We start from the raw sequence: 20,515 nt of genomic DNA on the forward strand, positions 1-20,515 counted from the left end.
GGAGGGAAGATTGTTGTATTTATGCAGGAAAAGAAAAAACCTTCTGCAAGTTTAAATAGAGAGCAGAACTTAACACCAGTGCATGGGTAAAGCTTGTAACTGCCTGAAGCTGGGCTGAGGATCTGGCTCCCGGCATCCAGCCTATTTTTAGCCTCTTTTGATACATTTCTTTTTGCTCATGCAGAATAGGGACGATCAAACAATGTCCACAGATTTCTTTGTTGTTTGAAAGCATTCCGTGGGTTTTAATTGGCAACCTGTTTCGCCTTGATCACTCCCTGCAAGTAGGTTACATTTGCAATGAGCTCTGTCTCGGGTACTTGGGCTGGCTCTGAGAAGTCACCTCCTCCGGCTGCTCCTTCTGACTGGGTGCAGGCACAAAGATTTTCTCACTGCCAACCGTTTCCTTAGGTGTAAACTCCATGTTTTGCTTTCCCTGGCTTTGATATCCGCTGCCACAAGCACTGGGGAAAAGCTGCTGAGGAGTTGCAGCTCTTCACATCCCAACATTAGAAAGGCTTCTCTTAGAGGAGGCAACGAGAGGTTCTTTTGTGCAATGAGTGAAGTCGGTTCTGATGGCTGAGAGGCAGGAAGAGGGAGGTCTCACTGTGCTTTCACCTCTGTTTCAAGGAGTAGCTTCAAACATGCATCCTGGGCTCCTGTCTTTGAAGTCTCCATGGTTCTTCTTGTCTGTTTGAAAACTGATTTCATCAATGATTACCTTTAACTCTTAGAACTGTCAGGTCCAGCTTGTCCTTTGGAGCGAGTCTGGGTTTGCTCTGCACTGAGCCCTTTACAAGAAGCCTGGCTGGCTGCTGAGGTGGGGACCTCGTGGCTCTGGTCCAGCACTCCTCACGTGCAGGCAAAGAGGATGGCTGGGATGTAGGCAGAACTCAAAATGATACCCAGTTTTGTGTTACGACCTGATGCTGGAGCTCCTGACCTGCTGGGTGGATGTGTCCATGAGTGTCCATTACTTATGCGCTTCCTGAAGCTGAAACAATTGCCATTATCCCACATAATATTGCATGACCTACATTTTTTACTTGAAAGCCTCCATCTAATCATTAGTTTGAATTTCGATTTATAAATAAACACAATCATATTCTAGTTTTAAAAACGGAGGAAGAAAGCAAACCCCTTGATAGATGAAATCCCCACCTCTCCTCGCTGTTCTCTACTTCCTCCCTGTTCCTCCGACCTTGGGGATGTGCAGGGAGGAAGGAGCAGATTTGCTGAACTAGCTGAAGGAGAAGGGATTGGATGTAATGAGACCACTGGGCATTTCCCTGGAAAACAGCAGGTGCCACAGCACTTGGGAGATTTGGGCCATCTGGATAAATAGGGTCAAGCTCTACATTGGCAGTGATGAGGTTGGCATGGTGCGGTGGGGCAGCTTGGCCTCACCAAAGGAGCTTGGAGAGCAGCATGTTGGTGTATAAAAGCACCTAGGAGAAGGCACACCCTTCTCCTTCCTTGCCTTTCCCTGTATGGTCTGTGTTGCTGATGCTTCCCCTCCTCCTTCCCATCCATCTGCCTCCCTGCCCGCTTGGCGCGGCCGCATCCGAGGCGTGGGAAGCAGCGTTGGCCTTGGGTCAATGCCTGGGACTTGGCATGTGTGCACGGGCAGGAGCTCGTTAGTCACTGAACAGGTTGGGTATTAATTAGCAGTCATGGGAAGAGAGAACTGTGGCTTGTGGAGGTGTGAGTTCTCCCAGAGAGGAGAGATACAGCTGGGTTGCATCCTGCTTTTAGGTCCAGGAAATGGATCCCACCTGCATGTTGTAGCCTTCTCTGTAAGGCCTGCAGTGGTTGTGGCTGGAAGCACCTCCTGATCCACCTTTCTCTACACACATCTGTTGGCTGGAGATTGAAAATGCAGGAAATGGATGCTGAAGAGGGACTCTGCATCAGGGGCTGGATGATAGGACAAGGGGTGATGGGTTCAAACTGAAACAGGGGAAGTTCAGGTTAGATCTAAGGAAGTTCTTCCCTGGGAGGGTGCTGAGACGCTGGCACAGGGTGCCCAGAGAAGCTGTGGCTGGCCCATCCCCGGCAGTGTTCAAGGGTGGGGCTTGGAGCAACCTGGTCTAGTGGAAGGTGTCCCTGCCCGTGGCAGCAGGGTGGAGCTGGATGAGCTATAAGGTGCCTTCCAACCCAAACCGTTCTATGATTCTAAAGCTGCCAGGGCCATACATAATGCTTATACAAAATCCCAGCAGCCTCATGCAGCTTTCCCTTGTATTTTGGCTTGGCCTCTGGTCTCCTTTATTCATGATATGATGGGTATTGGGGTTTATTTTGGCTTTAAAAGAGTGAATGATAAAACTGCCAGAGCTGCATCTCTGGGAGATGCATCCTTTACCTGGACCAGGTGGTCCTGTTCTACCCAAATCCATCCCTCTTGCTCCTGGATCTACCAGTGGGTTGAACCATTGGAGTGTTTTTTAGTGGCAGATCTCACTTGGGATTGATTCCAAAGCTCAAAACAAAACCCCCTTAACATACCTCTCTGTACAATGTGGCACCACGTGGGTCATTGTCATTCTGCTCCGAGCTGGTGATGTGTGTGTGCCTCGAAGCAAGACAATCACTAGCCTTTGTCATTCCCTTTATGGCAATTCCCCCCCACCCCTGCCTCAAAATCCAATCCAACTTAATAGGGACAAGACCAATAAGGTTGTGTGGAAATCAGTGTCAAACCCTATAGAAAAAGGAGGCAGTGAAGCACCCCTGGTGGCACCCCAGAGGCGAGTTTTGCCGTGCTGTGGGAAGGGTTTCATTCTCTGGTGGCTTTGGTAGCGCTTGCCCATAAGGTGTTATCCCAAGTGATGCCACTTCAGGTGCTATTTTTATTCAGGAAAATGTCAAATCCTTTCTCAGAACTTAGTGACTTGTTGTCTTGGTAATTTCTTGCAGCAACAAGAGCTATAAAAATCCCCTATTTTCTTGGCACCAGGCTTTTCTTGTCATTTTGGGATGTAAATATGGTTTAGAATCAGGAAAATATAAATGGGAGCTGCTTTAATAGAACACAAACGGTGTCATTTCTCCCCCAGAATGGCTCTTGTAGGGCTTCTCAAGGCATAGATGTATGTGGGGATGTGCACTTGTATTTACCATCGTGGCCCAGTGTCCTCTGAATAGGAGTCCTTGTATGCTGAGATCCTATCTGGCCCCAGTCTTTCTTCACGCACTGTTTCCTAATCTGAAACCCAGCTCTGGGAGCTGGAAATTCAGTGCCGAGTGATGTTATATTCATGTTGAATTGAGACGGGCAGTAGAAGGGGGGACCTAAGCTTTTTCTTCCCTTTGTCCTTGAAATTTATGACAAAGGTGACATTTGCAACCACAAATTACCTTCGAGCAGCCTTCCAGTACCTAAAGGGATCAACAAGAAAGCTGGAGAGGGGCTTTTGACAAGGGCAGGTAGTGACAGGACAAGGGGAATGGATTTAGGCTGACAAAGGGGACACTTAGACTAGATATTAGGAATGAATTCTTCACTATGAGGGTGCTGGGACACTGGCACAGGGTGCCCAGAGAAGCTGTGGCTGCCCCATCCCTGTCAGTGTTCAAGGCAAGGTGGGACACAGGGGCTTGGAGCAACCTGCTCTAGTGGAAGGTGTCCCTGCCTGTGGCAGGGGTTGGAGCTGGATGAGCTTTAAGATCCCTTCAACCCAGACCATTCTATGGTTCTGTGATTCTAATATGTGCCCGACTGCTTTGGTGGTGATGGAGGAGGAAGGGAAGAGCCTTGCTCTTGTCAGGATTGATTCATTCATTCACCCACCCAAGATACAAGAGGAAGTGCTTTGAGGAAGATAGGGGCAGTTTTGGGGTGCTCACGCCACCATTCAGGCTACTGTAAAGCATTTTAAGCACAGTGCAAGGGAAAAGCAAGGCAGGAGCTGCACGGCTCTTCTTGGGAAAGAGGGAGATGATGAGCAGTGTCTCTCCAATCACAGCAAGATCCCCAGAGTCCAAAAGGAGCAAGGCTTGGCCATGAAAGCCAGAGCTGCCCTAATAAAACATTTACAGGGGTTTGGAGACCTGCTTGCTCCAACACAACGCATACATATTAAATGATCAAAGTTTCCATGCCTTGGGAAGAGCCGGGCTGCTAATCTAATGCAACCCTTGGGCTTTGCTCTGCATGAAAGCAAATGGAGGCTGTTTTCCTAGTTAAAAGATTTCCAAGCTGAGCCAGGCAGGTCACAGTTCAGGATGAACTCCATCATGTCCACCTCTGACTTTGCCAGAGGCTACTTAGGTGCTGCTGTGCTCTTCCTCCTCTTCTTCCTGCTCTTGTCGTCCCTAAATCACTGTATCCCCCATCCCGTCGCTTGTCCTGCAAGGGCTCCGCTGGCTTTTCAGATCCAGCCCCAGTTGCAAAGCGCTGTTAGTGGATTCAAACCAGAGCAAAAGAGGGAGAAAAAGAGATAGATAACCCAGTCCCACCCTCTTTGGCTTTATAAACTGAGCACACTCCAGCTGGAAGGTGCTGAGGAGGAGAAGGAAAACACAAAGCCCCCGGGGTGCTGCTTTTCAAAGCGATGCAGCCCTTTCTTTGACTGCCTGCACTTGTTTTAACTATGCAGGGAAGTGAGGAGGTAAAAACCCCACCCGTGCTGCTCCTGTGGGGGCGCAGCGTGTGCTGAGCTGGCTCAGGACTTCATCAAACCCCCCATTCACATCCCATCGCCTGCTGCATTCTTAGAGCAAATACTTCACCTACCGATTCGCGCCGCTCCGGTGGTTTGGGACTGATGGGGTTGGTTTTCCACTTGGTTACAGCATCTTTTCTGCTACTTGAGCATCTCCCGTGTCTTTCATGTAATTCCTTAACTAGTTTCCATTTACTGACAGTCCTTTTGGTGCAAGCTACTTCAATCTGTTTGATCAAGCACAAATTTCTCTTTCTGTTCCTCTGACACAAAATTAAATCTGGGCACTTTTGGATGGCTTCCTCCCCACCTCCCTTTTCTCTTTGTCCTTCTATGCTCAGTGGGGAGCTAAGCCTTTTCTAGGGAAATAAAATAAATAAAGATTAGAGTTCAAAGCGTGACATCACCTCTTGAAAAGGAGAAGAAAAGGAAACCCCCCCCCTATAGTCTTACGGATGTGACATCAAAATAGAAAACTAGAAAGGACCCACTTTCAAAGGTTCATACAGGGACTCATTCGGTTCAGTGGGAAACAGGCAACCAAAGTCTCTCCTGGTGCTGTGAAAGGGTGTCCCTGAGGCACCACAACCCTGTTTTGTAGCTGGAGCACGGGTGCTTCTCCTCCTGCCAAACACGTTCTGCAGCCAGCTGTAGAGGATGCTGTGGTACCCACCTCACCAAGGGTGAAACTGGAAGAGATTGGGCGCTGGCGTTGCCAGCATCCACTGTGTCCTTGTGTCACCTTGGCATCAGCATCCCTGTCTGCCAGTAGAGGCATCTCTTTCCTTGCTCACTGCAGAGCTTTTAGGAAGTGAGGGTGATGGGAGATGCAGCAGGAAGGGATGTTTCCCAGGGAAGGACAGCAAAGTCATGGGATGTCGGTTCCTTCTGTGTCTCAGTGACGGCCATGACCATTATTCAGGGTGTTACGGACAGGCAGCAGCCACGATGTTCTCCAGGGGTCTCATGTCCGACAGTGCATAAAGGGTCCAACGTGAGGGTGGTAGAGCTTCAGGTTGACACCTCCTTGGTGTTTCAGGTGGCTTCCTGGAGGCAAAGGCTGTTGGGCTCTAGCAGCAATAGTTGAATGGCATTAATTATAATAAAGGGAGTTCCCAAATGCATGGGAAAGCTCTTGGCTGGCCCAGTACAAAGGGAGCACTGTCACAGTGAGGCAGGCACGTACAAAGGGAGCTCCTCTCCAGGTCTGTATGTGTTCAAGGTCAGCAGAGCATCTCTGCTGCAGGCAAAGCACCCGTGGGCACAGGCAGCAGCTCTGCACCAGCCAAGCCTGGATTCTGCATCTCTGTTTGCCAGGAGAACTCACAACAGTCAGGATAAAGAGGCCCAGGGCTAAATCCCACAGCTCCTCACATGCCAAACCTCTCCCTCAACTCTATGCAGGTGACTTGCACGGGTGCAGAAAGCTTTAAGAGGTGCAATGATGTTGCAGACAGCAGTTTTGCTCTGTCACTCCATCACTTTCTGCACCTTTCCTGAGTTATCCTCAGTGCAAACTCCTTCTCCAAAGTTTTTCTCCAACAAAACAACCTCATCCTGTCACTTCCATCAGTGCTCACGGAGCATCCTGGCTGTGTGCTCTGCGACATGAGGGGCTGCAGACCCCCTGCTGCAGCCCAGGACTGTGACACTTGGGTGCTTTCAGCAGTGGCATAGACAATAGACAATAAGAAAAATCAATGATTTCTTCGGGGGAGGAGGAGCTGCAATTAATCTCTGCTTGTCTTTATTCCTTTCTGTTGTCTTTCTGGCTGCTCAACTGCTTGTGGCGAGGAAACGGTGTCTGCTTAATCATAGAATGTTTTGGGTTGGAAAGGACCTTAAGCTCATCCAGTTCCAGGCAGGGACACCTTGCACTAAAGCAGGTTGCTCCAAACCCTGTCCATCCTGGCCTTGAACACTGCCAGGGGTGGAGCATTCACCACCTCTTTGGGCAACCTTAATGGTGGGGAACTTTGCCTGGTGAGAAGGACCCGGGAAACCTTTTGCTTCTGAGCGCCTCAGATCTGATGTCCAACATGTTGTCCATATATGATGTCCAAATACCTGTTGTTCAACATGTGGTCATCAGCACTTTGGGGGTGGCAGAGGGAGATTTCTTGGTTTGCAGCTGATGTGCTGAAGTCTTAGGGCTGGTTGTGTCGCCGTGAATCAGTCTCTTGCTCCTGCTCCATCTGCCTCTGCGTCACCTTGGATTAATTACAGTACAATGCAATATACATTTATATGGTGTCTGCACAAGTGTCTCAGGGCCTTTTGCAATCTGCAAAATCTAATTAAGGTGCAGCCTCCAACATGAATGCTCATCACCGGGATGTGTACAGCGAGACAGAGCGACATCCAGGAGCTGAATCCCCACTCTCCCGGCATTCTTAATTACTCAAAGCTTGGTGTCCGAGACACCAATCGATACCATGGGCCTGGCTAGATAAGTGAGCGTGAGGGAGAAGAAGATAACCATCAGCTACAAACCTGGCAGACACTGTTCCTGGCCTGGGAGGAGGAGGAGGAGGAGTTGTTTTGCAGAGAGATGCTCGGTAGCAACACGTTTTACTGGTGACTGATGCTAGAAGGTGATTTCTTGATGCAGAAAGATGTTGGGCTACTGCTTTTTGGCCTGGGGAAGCAGCACAGCATCATTCTGCAGGCTTTGCCACAATGCTTATTTGGCCTTTTGAGTTGGGCTCATGAGTGGTCCCAGCTGTTGGGAATGCCAGGAAGAGAGGGAGGGAACACCACAAGTGCAATGGAGGCGTAAATAACTGGGGGAAAAGGGAAAGGAAATGTGAAGTGGCCCTTTAAATATGAGCCTCCAGAGCCCGGAGCCCAACTAGTGTTCCCTCAAGTATTCAAATGAGATTGCAGCATCAGATTGGTATGCATTAGGCTGGTCTCAATGAAAATTAACATGTAATTGCTTCAAATGAAGTAAGTGAGGAGGTAATCTGTTCTTAAATTGGATTCGCAGGATTTTGTGGTACCATAATGCAGCTGTGAAATGAAATATATTTTAAGGATGATGTCCTCAAGGGGAGAGGGAAGGAAAGGGGGGGGGGTCTGTTCTGGGAAGGGGCCTTTCCCTCCCTCCCACTCTTGTTTTCAGTCTCATTTGTGCTGGTTTATGAATGGGGAGTTGGTATTGGTGCAAATGGCATGGCTGGGATATGTCTATGAGCTTTAGGCTCCATCATGTTTCCTTCCTTGACCTCTCTCCTGTCCCTCCACTTCCCCTCCTCTGGTTCTCCACTTCCTTTGCCACACCACAGCCCATCTAGTAGCTTCTCTCAGGGATAAGTCCCCATCCCATCGTGATGGGAGGTCATGAGACAGGGTGCTTCAACGTTGTTCATGTGGCAAACAGCCTTCTGGTTGTGTGATGGGAGAAGATCTGCATGGGTGGTGGGTACTGAGTGTAAGAAGCTGTGTAGGTTCTTGCTAGGAAGCTGGCCACTATGAGGAGATAGATGTCAGAGGGAGAGGCACAGGTTACCTTCTTGTCTTGGTCATTTGGGACCTCTCTTCTTCTGCCAAAGGGGAAGGTCCTTTCCCCATCATTCTGGGGCTTGGAGCAGTGGTGCACAGCTTGGGGTTCATCCCCAAAGGCTTGGGATGTCCTGCATCCTACGATGGTGAGATTGCAGTTAGGAGCATGAGGGAGAGCTGGTGTAGGAAGGTGCTGTGGTAACCTGTGATTATGCTATAGATGTGTGTATTAGATTATGATATGTGTATGTGGAGCAGCATATATGTGCTCCAGGTTGGTCAGCTGCCACCAGTATCAGTACAAGCTCCCCTCATCTCCCCATTGCAACCCTGTGGTACCATATTATGGGCTACTGGAGAGCTCTGCCAGTGCTTTGAAAACCTGATACCTCTTTTTGTGCTTTTCACTGGGTTGATTTCCCCACGTTGTCCCCATAGAGGCCTCTGTTTGCAGCACTTCTTGCTCCCTCTTGCCCCTGCTCCTCCTGTCCTGGTGCGTCCTGGAGCATCCTTCAGCAGCCAGCTCCAGCTCCCTCCTCATTCCCTCTCCACAGGCCTTGCAGAGAGAGCTCTCACCCCTCACTGTTCCTGTTTTGTGCCTCAACTTCTAAGGAAAAGCCACTTCAGTGATAATTTCCCACTTGTGAGAAGTTAAGTGCATCGCTTCCTTTGGAATACATTTGCAGTGCAGTTAAGCTCAGCAGTCTCTTGCCTGGTGCTCAGTTAAATGTGCTCCTTTGCAGGCCGGTGGGGTGGATGGCATCGCTTTATTCCTGGGCTATTAGTGTCAACTGAGCAAAGCAGAACCAGGAATTATTCAGGGGGCACAGCTTGTAATTGGGAGAGTTCAGCACTAACTGCTGGGAGCGCTGCCTGGAGGAGAAGAGCAGGAGATGCTGGAGGGGCTGAGCAGGATGCAGACTTGGGGGCGTCTCAAGTAGCTCAATCTAGGGATTTTAGGTGGAAAAGGAGCATTTTTCCCAAGAAAAGTGCATAGCAAGGAGAGGGATCTCCAGGTTTTTGGAGGCAGAGAGAGGAGGCTCCTTCTCCACACCTCCTCCGATGAGGAGACCTGATTTTACAGGGTTTAAGCTGCTCTGTAACACTTGGGGGGAGAGGATGAGATCATGATGGAGTTATTTTCTTCCCATGGCATTTCCCACACCTCCTTTTGAAGCCTCGAAGGCAGCGTGCAGGCTGCTGCCAGAGCCTGGTCCTGCTTTAGGGTGGTGTCCTCCATGCAGAAGAGGACCCTTCCATAGGCAATGCTGGAAGACAACTGGGAAAGGGGTAGCATTCACCTGGGGCTTTTTGCCTACTGACATCCAGGAGCGCCCTGAACAACCACTTGGGCTTTGGGAATGTGAACAAGGAGAAAACAAGGAGGAACAACATGTTCCTTGAGCTCCAAGCACGATCCCAGCACTGCAGGAGCTCCCTGACTGGTGGCATTTCATTAGTAAACCAACCGTGTCCCTGAACAGCTGCCTACAGGCATTTTGGTGCTGGCGTCGCCCCCATTCCCAGTGCCATTAGCACTTTTGGAGGGCACCCAAGCAGATGGGCCAGGAGCACGCTCCAGGGTCAGCTCCAGGTTTGGGACATGCTTCCTCTATGTGTGGTCTCAGAGTTGCTGCCCTCATTGGTGCTTTGTCTCACGCGCCGGGATGGAAGATGCTGTAGATGTGCAGAGCCCTGTTGTTAGCAGAGACAATAGGAGGATAAATAGAAAGGCTGGATGAGGCGAGCATGGGACTTGGAAAGGTGCTTGTGCACTGCTGCATTGCAGAGAGATAAAGACTTTTCCAGACAAGCCATCCCTGCCTGCTGCAGCACAACCTGCCTGCTTTGCACCACTCCTTGTAATTACCTCTCCCAGGACTGGTGGGGTGCTGGGTGCACTCAGAGGTGCTCATGGGACCCGTGGCTGCTCCATACCCTTGTGCTCAGGCTCCAAAGTGGGAGCTTTGGCTCTTTTTACAGCTCTTCCTTCCTCCCCAAGCTGGTTTCCTCCTGTTTCCTTGGTGTTTGCCAATAGCTCGCCTAAGGCAGCACACTGGGAGTTGTTTGCAGCTCTGCGGATCCTGGGCACTGAACCAAGGCAGATCTTGTGGAGCCCAGTATATTATTATTAATGTCATTAGTGGGAATCATTTGCATGTATAAACTTCCAATCCAGGAGATCAGGTACTTTACAAACACACCTTAACTTGCCCTCCTTGCCAAGGAGATGCCAAATACCTTCAGAGCCTTGCAAAGGGCAGGGACTTGCAAGGTTGCAGCATGAGTTGGTGGGAAAGGCAGAACTTCCCGGTCCAGAGCACAAAATCCCTCTGCAAGAACAGAGATGAAACTCTTGTCTGGGCAGAGAAGCACAAAGGGGGTTTATTTTCCACTTCTCAGCACTGCTTTTGACCAGCTCAGTGTGATTTTGAAGAGGCTTTGGGGTGGCAGCGGATCTGAGGGCACCTCCTCACCCTGCAGCCTTTGGGGATGCTCTGGTTGCTGAGGGGAGGGACTGGAGGCAGGCGCCAGCCGCAGCAGGGTTCCCCCTTTCCTATCGGACCCCACTGCTGAGTTAATCTGTTGGTCAAATCCCGCCTGGCAGACAGCAGCCTGCCTGTGCTGGGAAGTAGTTTTCAGTCCTGTGAGCCATGGGAAATCCTCAGGCTGCATCTTTAGTGGTGTCACATCAGTGCGAACTGCAGGGATGCCCTTCAGCTGATTTGGAGTGGAGGGTGAGGATGGCTGGGGTGGACCTGTCCTGATCACAGAACAGGGCTGGAAGGGACCTTTGGAGATCATCTAGTCCAACCCCATGGGCATGTCAACAGCTCTACCACTGTGTCAACCGCACAGACCCCAAAAGGGATGAGCCTTAAGCCCCCGTTAGAGCCACCTGGGTGACACGAGTTAGTGGTGGCCTTGGCAGTGCCAACCTGACTGATTCCATGTTTCAATGTCCTGCCTGCAGGAGGGGTCAGCAGGGTTATTGCTGGAGGTGCACTTGCTATTTACCATGTGTGTGGATGAGCATGTGTGCCCTCAGTATGGGCATTGCATGTTGGGGTGTGTGTGACAGACGGTGCTGCAAGCACGCACAGTCTGTATGAGCAGATGCTGTAAATCCTAGACTGGTAGAAATTGCTCATGCATGACTTAACCCAATAGAGCAAAAAGCATTGAGAGGGAAACCATATTGAGTTGTGGTAATGAGAGCTTTGGCTTAGTATTTACTTGTAACAAAGCTTCTCTATAATAGCCACACCTTGGGCTGTCCCTGTATCCATACAGGATCACGGGCAGCACGTGTGCCAAGGAGCATGGAGCAATCTGACCCCAGCTTTCCCTTTGCTTAGGAATTGATGTCCAAGCATCTATTGCCACCAGTGCACAGGCATCATAGGAAAGAGTAGGAGAGCAGTGGGACTGTGCCTGAATGGGATTGAGTTGTTCACAGCCCAGCCTTTAATTAATCCTAATAAATAACAATAAAATGTGATAATCACAGAAATAAATCTGGGATGTGAAGCTCCTGCCTCTGGCAGCGGTCTAGTTTAGCTGATCATTTATAGCATGGCTGATGGTGCAGAGGCTGGAAGGTGATGCCTGGGACATGAGATGCTGGGGCTAGAGCAGCTTGTTTCCTTGCCCAGCCTCAATGGGGAGCTTTTGCACCCCAAAATAGTTCCTTCAAGCTGGGTTTAACCCATAGCAGGGACAAAACACCGCTGATGGGGAAGGGATTGTTTCAAAATCCAGTGTCTGGGAGGAAAATGGAAAGACATCTAAGGATGCTTGATAGTTGGTCAATGCCATGGTGCAGAGCGTATGGAACTCCATCAGTTTGGATTTGGGAAGGTGGTTTCTCTAGGGTGGGCACACAGAATGAGGTGGTGGTGGAAGGAGAAGCGAGCGTGGTCACAACCCCAGGTGAGGCCACCAAGTTTAATGGGGTGAGCCAGGCTTAACCCCATCTCTGCCTCCCCACAATGGAGCTTGTACCCTGCTAAGTGCAAAGCAAGCAGCGATCAGGTTGGTAATTTCACTGAGCTCTTTTCAGTTCTAATTAACATGATTCATGGCTTGTGTGTCCTGCTGGGTTGAGACAATCTGTGCTCTCCAGCCCAGCCCTCTGGAACACCAGTGATCTGCATTGAGAGGCAACCAAAAAGTGCTGTGTGCCAATTAGTACACTTGAGTAATTAAAAACCTCCTTCCCCCACTGCTGGGCCACCTCCTCTCCCGTCATTTTCTGTGTGCAAACTCAGGAAAGCAAAGAGAGGAACTGAGGATTTCATTGTCATCACTGTGTGCCACGTGTGTCCACACCAAAAACGCAAGGAGGTCCTTGTGGGACGTGGTCAGGGCGCCCAGTTTTGCCACCCTGTTGCTAATTCATTCCCGATGCTCAATAGTGGTGGCTGCAGTTTGGTGGCAGGCTCTTTGGGAGCAGGGCTGTGCGTGTAAAGCATCTTGCTCCCCCTTGTTTTTATCCCTACTGAGGGCTCTGTTGGCATTTATAGCCCTGCTCATCTTTGTGCTTGTGTTACCTAAACTGGGGGCAGAAACCAGATGCTGGTGTTTTCCCTCTTCCAGTTTGTGTCTTTGACTGGTGTCCCTGCAGCCAGGCTGGATGTTGCCTGCACCCATGGGCCCCTTGCATGGGATGAGGAGGGCACAGGAATGAGGACTTTGGCTGTGGGGAAGAGCAGCCAGTCCCTAATGGACCGGCTTTCTTGTAGAGGGCAGATAGCAAACCCAAGAAGCTTTGGCTACTGGAGATGTTGGGACAGGTAGGGAAGATGTATGCAGACAAGTCTCACCTTTACTTGATGCATGTGACTGTCTTAAAATGCCCAAACTCTATCATTTGTGGTCATTTGGAGGTGGCCTGAGTGGCAACAGGGAGCAGATGGTCTGGGGTAGCTTTAGGAGCTACATCCCTCTGCAAACCATTACTACCTGATGCAGGAGGCGTGTGTTAGCAGCATCTCCAGAAGGAGAAACCCTGACGCTTGGACTTGGTTTAGCGGGAGAGAAACAGCAGAGGGAGGGAGAGCAGCATCTCCTCCTTGTGCTGACAGGCAGCAATTTTTCATCTTCCTGGAGGAGAAGGCCTTGCCTTCTGAGCAGGAGCGTAACAAGGATTACGGATCTTGAGAGAGAAAATTACCTCATCTGTGCTTAATTGTTTTTACATCATCTTTTTGGAGGCAAGAGCTGCTTTCTGGCACCCCAAGGACCTCTCACTCCCCTCCCTCCTTGGCACATCATGGGGTGAGAGTGTCCAGTGAGGTGGAGGAAGCATCTCAGGGCTTTGCTCCTTGCCAGGAGCAGGGTGGGAAGGGGGAAGGCTGCAGGCTCGGTGGTGGCTTTGCTCTCCACCTGTGCTTGGACCCCAGCTTCCCATCCAAAGCCAAAGGTTTTCTGCTCGGCTGCCTGCGTGCGGGAGAAGAGAGCTTCCCATCCCGGCTTCTGGAGAGAGAAGCTGCTGGAGGAGGGTAAGGGGAGCAGATGGAAGGGCTGGAAGAGCATCAGGTCGCTGCGGCAAGCCTCGGCCGCGGGGATCCCATACGGCACGTAGGCGAGGAAGAGGAGGGTTTAGCACAGTGGTTGGAAGGAGCTTGGGTAGGAGCACAACCCATCACCCTCTAAACAGCACAGCAAAGCCAGAGGTCAAAGTGTGCCTTCCCCAGGAGCTCTTTCTGGGCTTTATTATATATATTTTAGCTCAGGAGCTTGAAAGGAGGGAAGAAAATAAAATAACAACGTCAAGCTTGCTGATCCCAGGGACAGGGAAGCGTGTCTGGGTGATAAGAAGAGATTGTGACCGGGTGCTGTGAAGGGCAAAAGCACTTATTTCACTGTTGCCTCATGCGTTACCTCAGCCCCGGTGCTTTTCAAAAGCACTTTAAATGCTCATATGATAGAGGGAATGCTTGGATTGCACACTGTCTGGCTCCATTATTATCCAGGGATCTCCAAGCTGATGCATTTCACAGAGAATGCTGCTTGCTGTGACCGCAGGAGCCTATTTCATGGCCTTGCAATGAGCCCAGCACCAAATATCCACTGCATTTAGTTGAGCCCTGTAGGTCTAAGTTACCAGCAGAGTTAAGGTTCAGAGTACAAGATACTGTAACCATCCTTTGGGATGAAACCTCAAGTTTTGCTCAACTTGAGCAACTGAACTCTCAAGATCCGCTCCGGTTGTAACACAGCTGAAAGCCAAAGCCAAGTTCTTGGTGTTCAGCCCAGGCTGAATCTATTGCCTCTTTTTATGTAGATAATAAAAATCTGCTCACATGTAATTTATTATTATCGTAATATCATTATGGAACAGCAGTAAAATTGTTTAATATCTCAGATGTTTTTCACACCAGAGAGGGAGGAGGATGGTGCAGTAACTTGGGTACTTGCCTAGCAGATCAGCAAGCGAGTCCTGGGCTGCAGACCACCCTTCTCACCTTGGGGACATCACCGCATGGGGACCCATCATCCCTAACCTCCAAATGGAACAGGCTTCCTAAGGAAGTGGTGGAATCACCATCCCTGGAAGTGTTCACACACTGTGTAGACGAGGCCCTCGGTGACGTGGGTTAGTGGTGGCCTTGGCAGTGCTGGGAAACAGTTGGGCTTTAGGGTCTTTTCCAACCGAGTTGATTCTATGAGTCTACATTGTGTGTGGAGGCTGAGTGGGTTATTTAAGCTTCTCCTGTCATTTGGGGGCCAAAGAGGCTCCAAAAAGAAGCTGGATGAGATGAGACAGCTTGACCTACAACAGCCTGGCATGAAGAGCCCATTAAGCCTCTTGCATTCATTGAGGTTACCCTGTGTGAGACCTCACAGAAGCTGCTGTGCTCTTTTTTGGTGCCTCTGAAGTTAATTTGCATCCCAGCCACTGCACAAATAATGAAGTAGATTGGGGAGAATATAAACAGTGGATCTTAGGCTGAGTGGTTTTATGCAGGGACATTATCCTCCGTTGTTGCATCCAGCAAACCGCTGCGAAATCCTAATGGCTCCATAATCCCAAACTGCTCCATGAGAAGCAGAGGTTTGGCTGGCTTGGGGGGGCTGCAGGTTTCTGTTGAGCCAGCAGACAGGCTGCAGGGCTTCTGCTGTTCACTCATCTGGAGATCATTTGTGGACATGAAGGATTCAAACCTTGCCTGGGGACGTGGGGATGGAGGGTTACGGACTGGTGGAGACCTTCAGGAGGAGCAAGAATGGCCCCTGCTAATGTGGGCATTAATAATCTCTAGCAGGAGCAAAGTCTTGTCTAGGTTTGCACCAAGGTGTCTTCCAGGAGGGTAGACTCAATTGTTTAGTAAGGCTGGATAGATATTTCTACCTCCAAAGCATCACTTGATAAGGGAAATGCTTAGCCAGGGTAAGGTGCAGTAAGTGAGGGAGATGCAGTGATGCAGATGATGGGTAGGGAAGGAAAAGCTGACAGAGGGAGAAGTGATAGGAAGCAAAAGCTTCCTCTTTAGAGATGTGATAGAGCTGGCTTCCTCCTCAGATAAATTTTCCTTGCTCCTTTGTGAAGCAGCCTGAGCTGCTTTCCTGGCTCCACTTTGCATTTCTTTGCCTAGCACAGGGATATGAGGGTCTGAGAGAATAATAAGTGGTGGGTTTGGACAGGAGGAACCAAGCTGCATCCCTCCAAAAAGCATGCTTTGGACTCAGGATGGAGGCTTTAGGTTGTCTCTGAGTTTGCAAAGGAACAAATGGGAACAGAGGAGTCTTTTGGTGGCTGGTACTGGGTGACTGACCTCTTTCTACCTGAAATCATTGTGAAGCTCTTGGGCAAACCTCTGGAGCCACCGGTGCTCTGAGCATGTAAAGTGCTGACATTGTCCTCTCTGGACACTGAAAGCACTTGGTCTCTGAAACTGCTGCTGGCAGCAAAGCTAAATATAGTGCCCAAAGGACCAGCAGAGGCTGGGGAAGAGAGGATAAAGCATTCAAGAGCAGCTTACTGATGGGTCACCTCTTTCTTCTCCCCAGGTGCTCTGTGGACAACCGAGTCACCCGAGTGGCCTGGCTGAACCGCAGTAGCATCCTCTATGCTGGCAATGACAAGTGGTGCTTGGACCCTCGGGTGGTGCTCTTGGCCAACACCAAAACCCAGTACAGCATCCAGATCCAAGATGTGGATGTCTACGATGAAGGTCCCTACACCTGCTCCGTGCAGACAGACAATCACCCCAAGACATCGCGCGTCCATCTCATCGTGCAAGGTAAGAGGAAAGCAGTTCATAAAGGGATTGGGCTTGCTTTGATTCCTGTTCTTCCTTTTTGCCCTGGTGTCTTCTCCTCCCATTGCTCCTGCTTTTAGCAAGTAAGACAACTTGGTGCAAAGGCAGAGGCTTGGAGAGCCCCAGTGAAGCCAGCTTTCCTGGAGTAGTCATGGAGGGCTGATACAGCTTTACCTCCTGAAGCAGTCACTGGCAAACCCGTGATGTTGGTTGTTGTGATTTGATGGCTTGTTTTTGTTTTCCATGCTGGAGGCAACGCTCGAAGTAAAACTTGTGTTGGGGGAATAGAGCGAGCTGGCAGATTTGTGTACACTGTGGGGGTGTGTTTAAGCCTAGCAACAATATGTGTTTGCGTGTTGAAATTGTACTTCTGAGGAGGAGGAGGAAGGTTGGCATGGGGTGGCAGAGCTCTTGCAGCATCGTGCTGGTGCTGGTCCACGAGCGCGCATCGATGAGGGTGAACAATGCACGTATGTGCTCCCTTTGGCAAGCATACAAGCAACGTGGGCCCTTCAGAGGGGACGTACATGTGCACGCACACATGATGGTCAAGTAAATGGGTGCTCGTGCCATGTTTATCCCACGTCCATGCTGCAGGTCACTGGGAAAGAGGGAGCCCACACGGTGGGACATACAGGCCCAAGTGTGCTGCCTTGGGGAAGATTAATGGCAGGTTTCTAATCCCGTGCTAGCAAGCTTTTTTTCCTTCCTCCTTCTGTGCTCTGAGCAAGAGCACTCTAAGCATGAGACACCAGTTTGAGTATTGGAATCTCTTCTGGGGCTAATTTTCGAATGCTGATGGGTGTATTGATTTGGAAACAAGCTGGGTTAAAAAGCCATTGGTCTTGTACACAGAGTCGGGTTGAGCTCAACCACCGTCGATACGCCAGGCCCAAGCATTATTGACAGCCTAATGAATAGAAGCTGGGGGGAAAAACCCAAACCCAGGGCCTTTATTCCCTCCCCCTTTCCGTTTTCTCTTTCCTCCTGGAGCAATCAAGCAAACTAAACAGAGCCAGACTTTCTCCATCTCCATTAACCGTGGAGGGAAGCGGATGCATCGCCAGCCTGGTTCCTTGCTGTTTATCTTGCAATCTGTTATTACCTACCTGAGTTTCTTAAGCCAAAGTCGATCACCTGCAAGTTCTGAAGTCGCTATCAGATGTGGGGCTGAGGCAGGACAATTTCTATCTGTTCTCTTCTGAGTCTTGATTCCTAAACTTCCCATATCACCAGACAACCAGGTCCATCCCTCCTGTGTCTTGCTGGATCATTAGGAAGAGGTGTTTGGGTGCTGGAGGAAAAGGTCGTATCTTAACTCCTTGCAGTGGTGCATTTAAGTAGGATTTCAGTGATGGGCTCATGTCTATGTCCATGCTGAACATCTTCAAGGAAATATCGACCTCCTAATTCCAAAAGCTTGGCTCAACCAGCCCTTTCTTGGGTGGAAGGTGGCAGAGCAGGACATGAAGGTGAATATCAGGTCTGAGTAAAGGGAAGCCTTAATGACCCTGACAAATGTTTGGCTGGGGTGCCAGGCTTAACTCTCCTCCCTTGGAAAACGGGCCCAATGAATATGCAATGTGGTATAATCCTGCCCTGACTTTCCCCTTGCTGCACCAGGAAAGGGCCTGGGGGCACACCGGAGCACTTCAGCCTCTCAGGATGCAATTAAATCATGCCCTGGGGCAGGCTGTGCTCTCCAAACAAGAAGCCTTTCCCCTTCCAGCCAGGGATTCAGCAGCCTGATGCTTCCCCAGGCAGGTGTGATGGGTGCATATCAGCCAGGGTCCAGGCACCCTCATCCCGTGCTGTGCATCCCTCCTTCTCCCCAAGTTTAGGGGATATGACTGGGAAACAGCTGTGTATGGAGGGATTATGAAGCTGGGGCTCATGTCTATCAAGGGCTGCTGGAGGAAGAGGTATCTTGGGGGGAAAGAGCAAAAACCAGAAGGGGAATAGGAGTGAGAGAAGGAGCTTCCTTTAGGCTATGAAGGTTGGGGATGGTGCCCCAAGGCAGAGGGAGGGAATGAGCTAGAAACCCCCAGGAACTAAGAATGTCCATGTTGCAGCAAGGGGAGTGCTGCACATTCATTTCTAGGTTGACTGTATTGATGGCTGAGAGCCCAAAATAGGTGGGTAGAAGGCACCTCAAGAGCTAATTTAGCCCGTCCCTCTGCAACAAGGCTGAGCCATTGCTGGCAAACACATGTGAAAGCTATTCTTGAAACTCTTTAACAAAGCAGGTTCTTCAGCCTCCCTTGACGATCTATTCTACTGCTTCACTACCTTTATAATTAGAAAATGTATAGCTAATATCCAACTTCAACCTTCTTTGTTGCAAGTGAAGTGGAGTTTTTCTCAGCCTATCCCCAGAGGATGTGGGGAACAATTGATCAGTGTCCTCCTTGTAACAACCTTTAGCTTCTGGGAAGGTTGTTATCGTGTTGCCACCTTCTTTCTGAAAGGATCCAAGCCCCGTTTCTCCCACCTTTCCTCATCGGTCAGGCTTTCAGAAACACTTGTCAGTCTTGAAATCCTCTACAAAAGACAAAAGGTGACTGCTTCCAGGAATAGCACGTTGGAGCATCTCTCCTTCTTACTGCTTCTGTGCCAATATGGGACAAATGAGCCCCAGGAACGAGACAACAGTCTCTTGGCATTTGAATGCATCGAAGTTCAGACCTGCTATTTTGAGGACTGCTTTAAATGGGGTCAGGCTCAGTGCTGGTAAAGCCAAGTCGATGTGAGTGAACGACAGAGCTGTAAAAGGTTCAAGGAGATTCTTAGCACCTGGATGTCTCCAGGAAAGAAGCTCTCAGACTACAATGAACAGCTCAAGGGGTGTCCATGTATCTGGAAGGTGGTTCCTGCCTGTCCAGCTCACTCAGCACTCATTTCTTCTTAGGAGTTGCCATAAGACTAGATAAAGCACAGGGAAGCAGCACTGCCCATGTTTGTCTTGGACCCTGAGAAGAGTGAGGGGTTTGGGGTGAAAATCCCGAAGAGATAAAATCCAGGGAAGCCCCATTCACCGTAGGCAAGCTTTGAACTTGGAGGGAGGCAGAAACCCAGAGTAAGAAAGAAGTCTCAGGCCCCATTGACCTCTGAGGAGTGATGCTTTCTCTTCCTCTCCTCTCCTGTATCCTGTCCTGGGCCTTCTTGCCCCTGCAGCAGCATCTCAGGCACAGCCTCCCCCTTCTGCTTGCATGACATTTCAGCTCTTTAAGCTGTTCTCTGGGTTCCTGGGTTAAAAAGAGAGAGGGGAGGGAGGAAGAGAAGGACAGTATCTGGAAAGCTCTTATTTGTATTGATAATAAGCCGTCTCCAGTGCGCGCCTCCGAAACTCCCACCACCTTGTAAGATGCATTAAGGGAAGTTGGCCTTATCTCCGCACTGGAAATGGACTTGGGGAAGGAGGCACAGTGCCTGCCAGAGTTTAATCTCACTTAGGCACGCGAATTTGCATGATAGAAAATGGTGGAATTTTAGTGCTTCGAAAGAAAGAAAGAAGGAGGGGAAAGAAAAGGCAGGCGACAGAGGAGTATTAGCACTTTCTGCTGCTTTATCAGTTTCCCTCGCCCTATCTGGCTCTTGCTGTTGTCACCAGAGCAACTAATCACCCCTCCCCTTTTGTTGGGGACAAATGAGGTTTCTCACTCCTTCCCAGGCCCGGGGTTAAGCTGCAAATCCCTGCCTTTGTTAGGGAGTTAATTACCTGCTGGTAAAGCAAGGGGGCTGCGGGTGAAGGTGGTGAGGTGACACTCCGGTGCTGGTGGCACCTCACCCCATGACAAAGCCACCCCAGGAGCATCACTGCCAAGGTGTGTGCTGGTGAGATAAAGCCACCGGTGGGGCTTTGTTTCAAGGACCAAACTCTGCCCAATTAATTTGCCTTTGATGCCATAAACCCCTTTCACTCAGGGGAGAACGAGGAGAACTTTTTGATGGCTCTTTCCAGCCTTGCATTGCTGTGCGTGGGAATCGCCTGCGCTGCAGAGCAGAGGGAGGCTAGGAGGAAGGATCGGTTCCTGCAGTCACCATCACTCTGGTCTAAAGGCCTCAAGGTGGCTTGTA

General features: G+C 50.0%; 1 protein-coding gene across 1 annotated transcript in view; it reads left to right on the plus strand.

Annotated features, from left to right (window-relative positions):
- Nucleotides 1-20,515, plus strand: part of LOC104412733 (neurotrimin) — a 129,446-nt gene that overhangs the window by 68,712 nt on the left and 40,219 nt on the right. Inside the window, exon 2 of the mRNA XM_010023530.1 lies at nt 16,188-16,420. Coding sequence (XP_010021832.1) covers nt 16,188-16,420 — 233 coding nt within the window. The remainder of the gene's footprint in view (nt 1-16,187; nt 16,421-20,515) is intronic.

The sequence above is a fragment of the Nestor notabilis genome, unplaced genomic scaffold (genome assembly GCF_000696875.1).
Source record: "Nestor notabilis isolate BGI_N333 unplaced genomic scaffold, ASM69687v1 scaffold7051, whole genome shotgun sequence".
NCBI lineage: Eukaryota > Metazoa > Chordata > Aves > Psittaciformes > Psittacidae > Nestor > Nestor notabilis.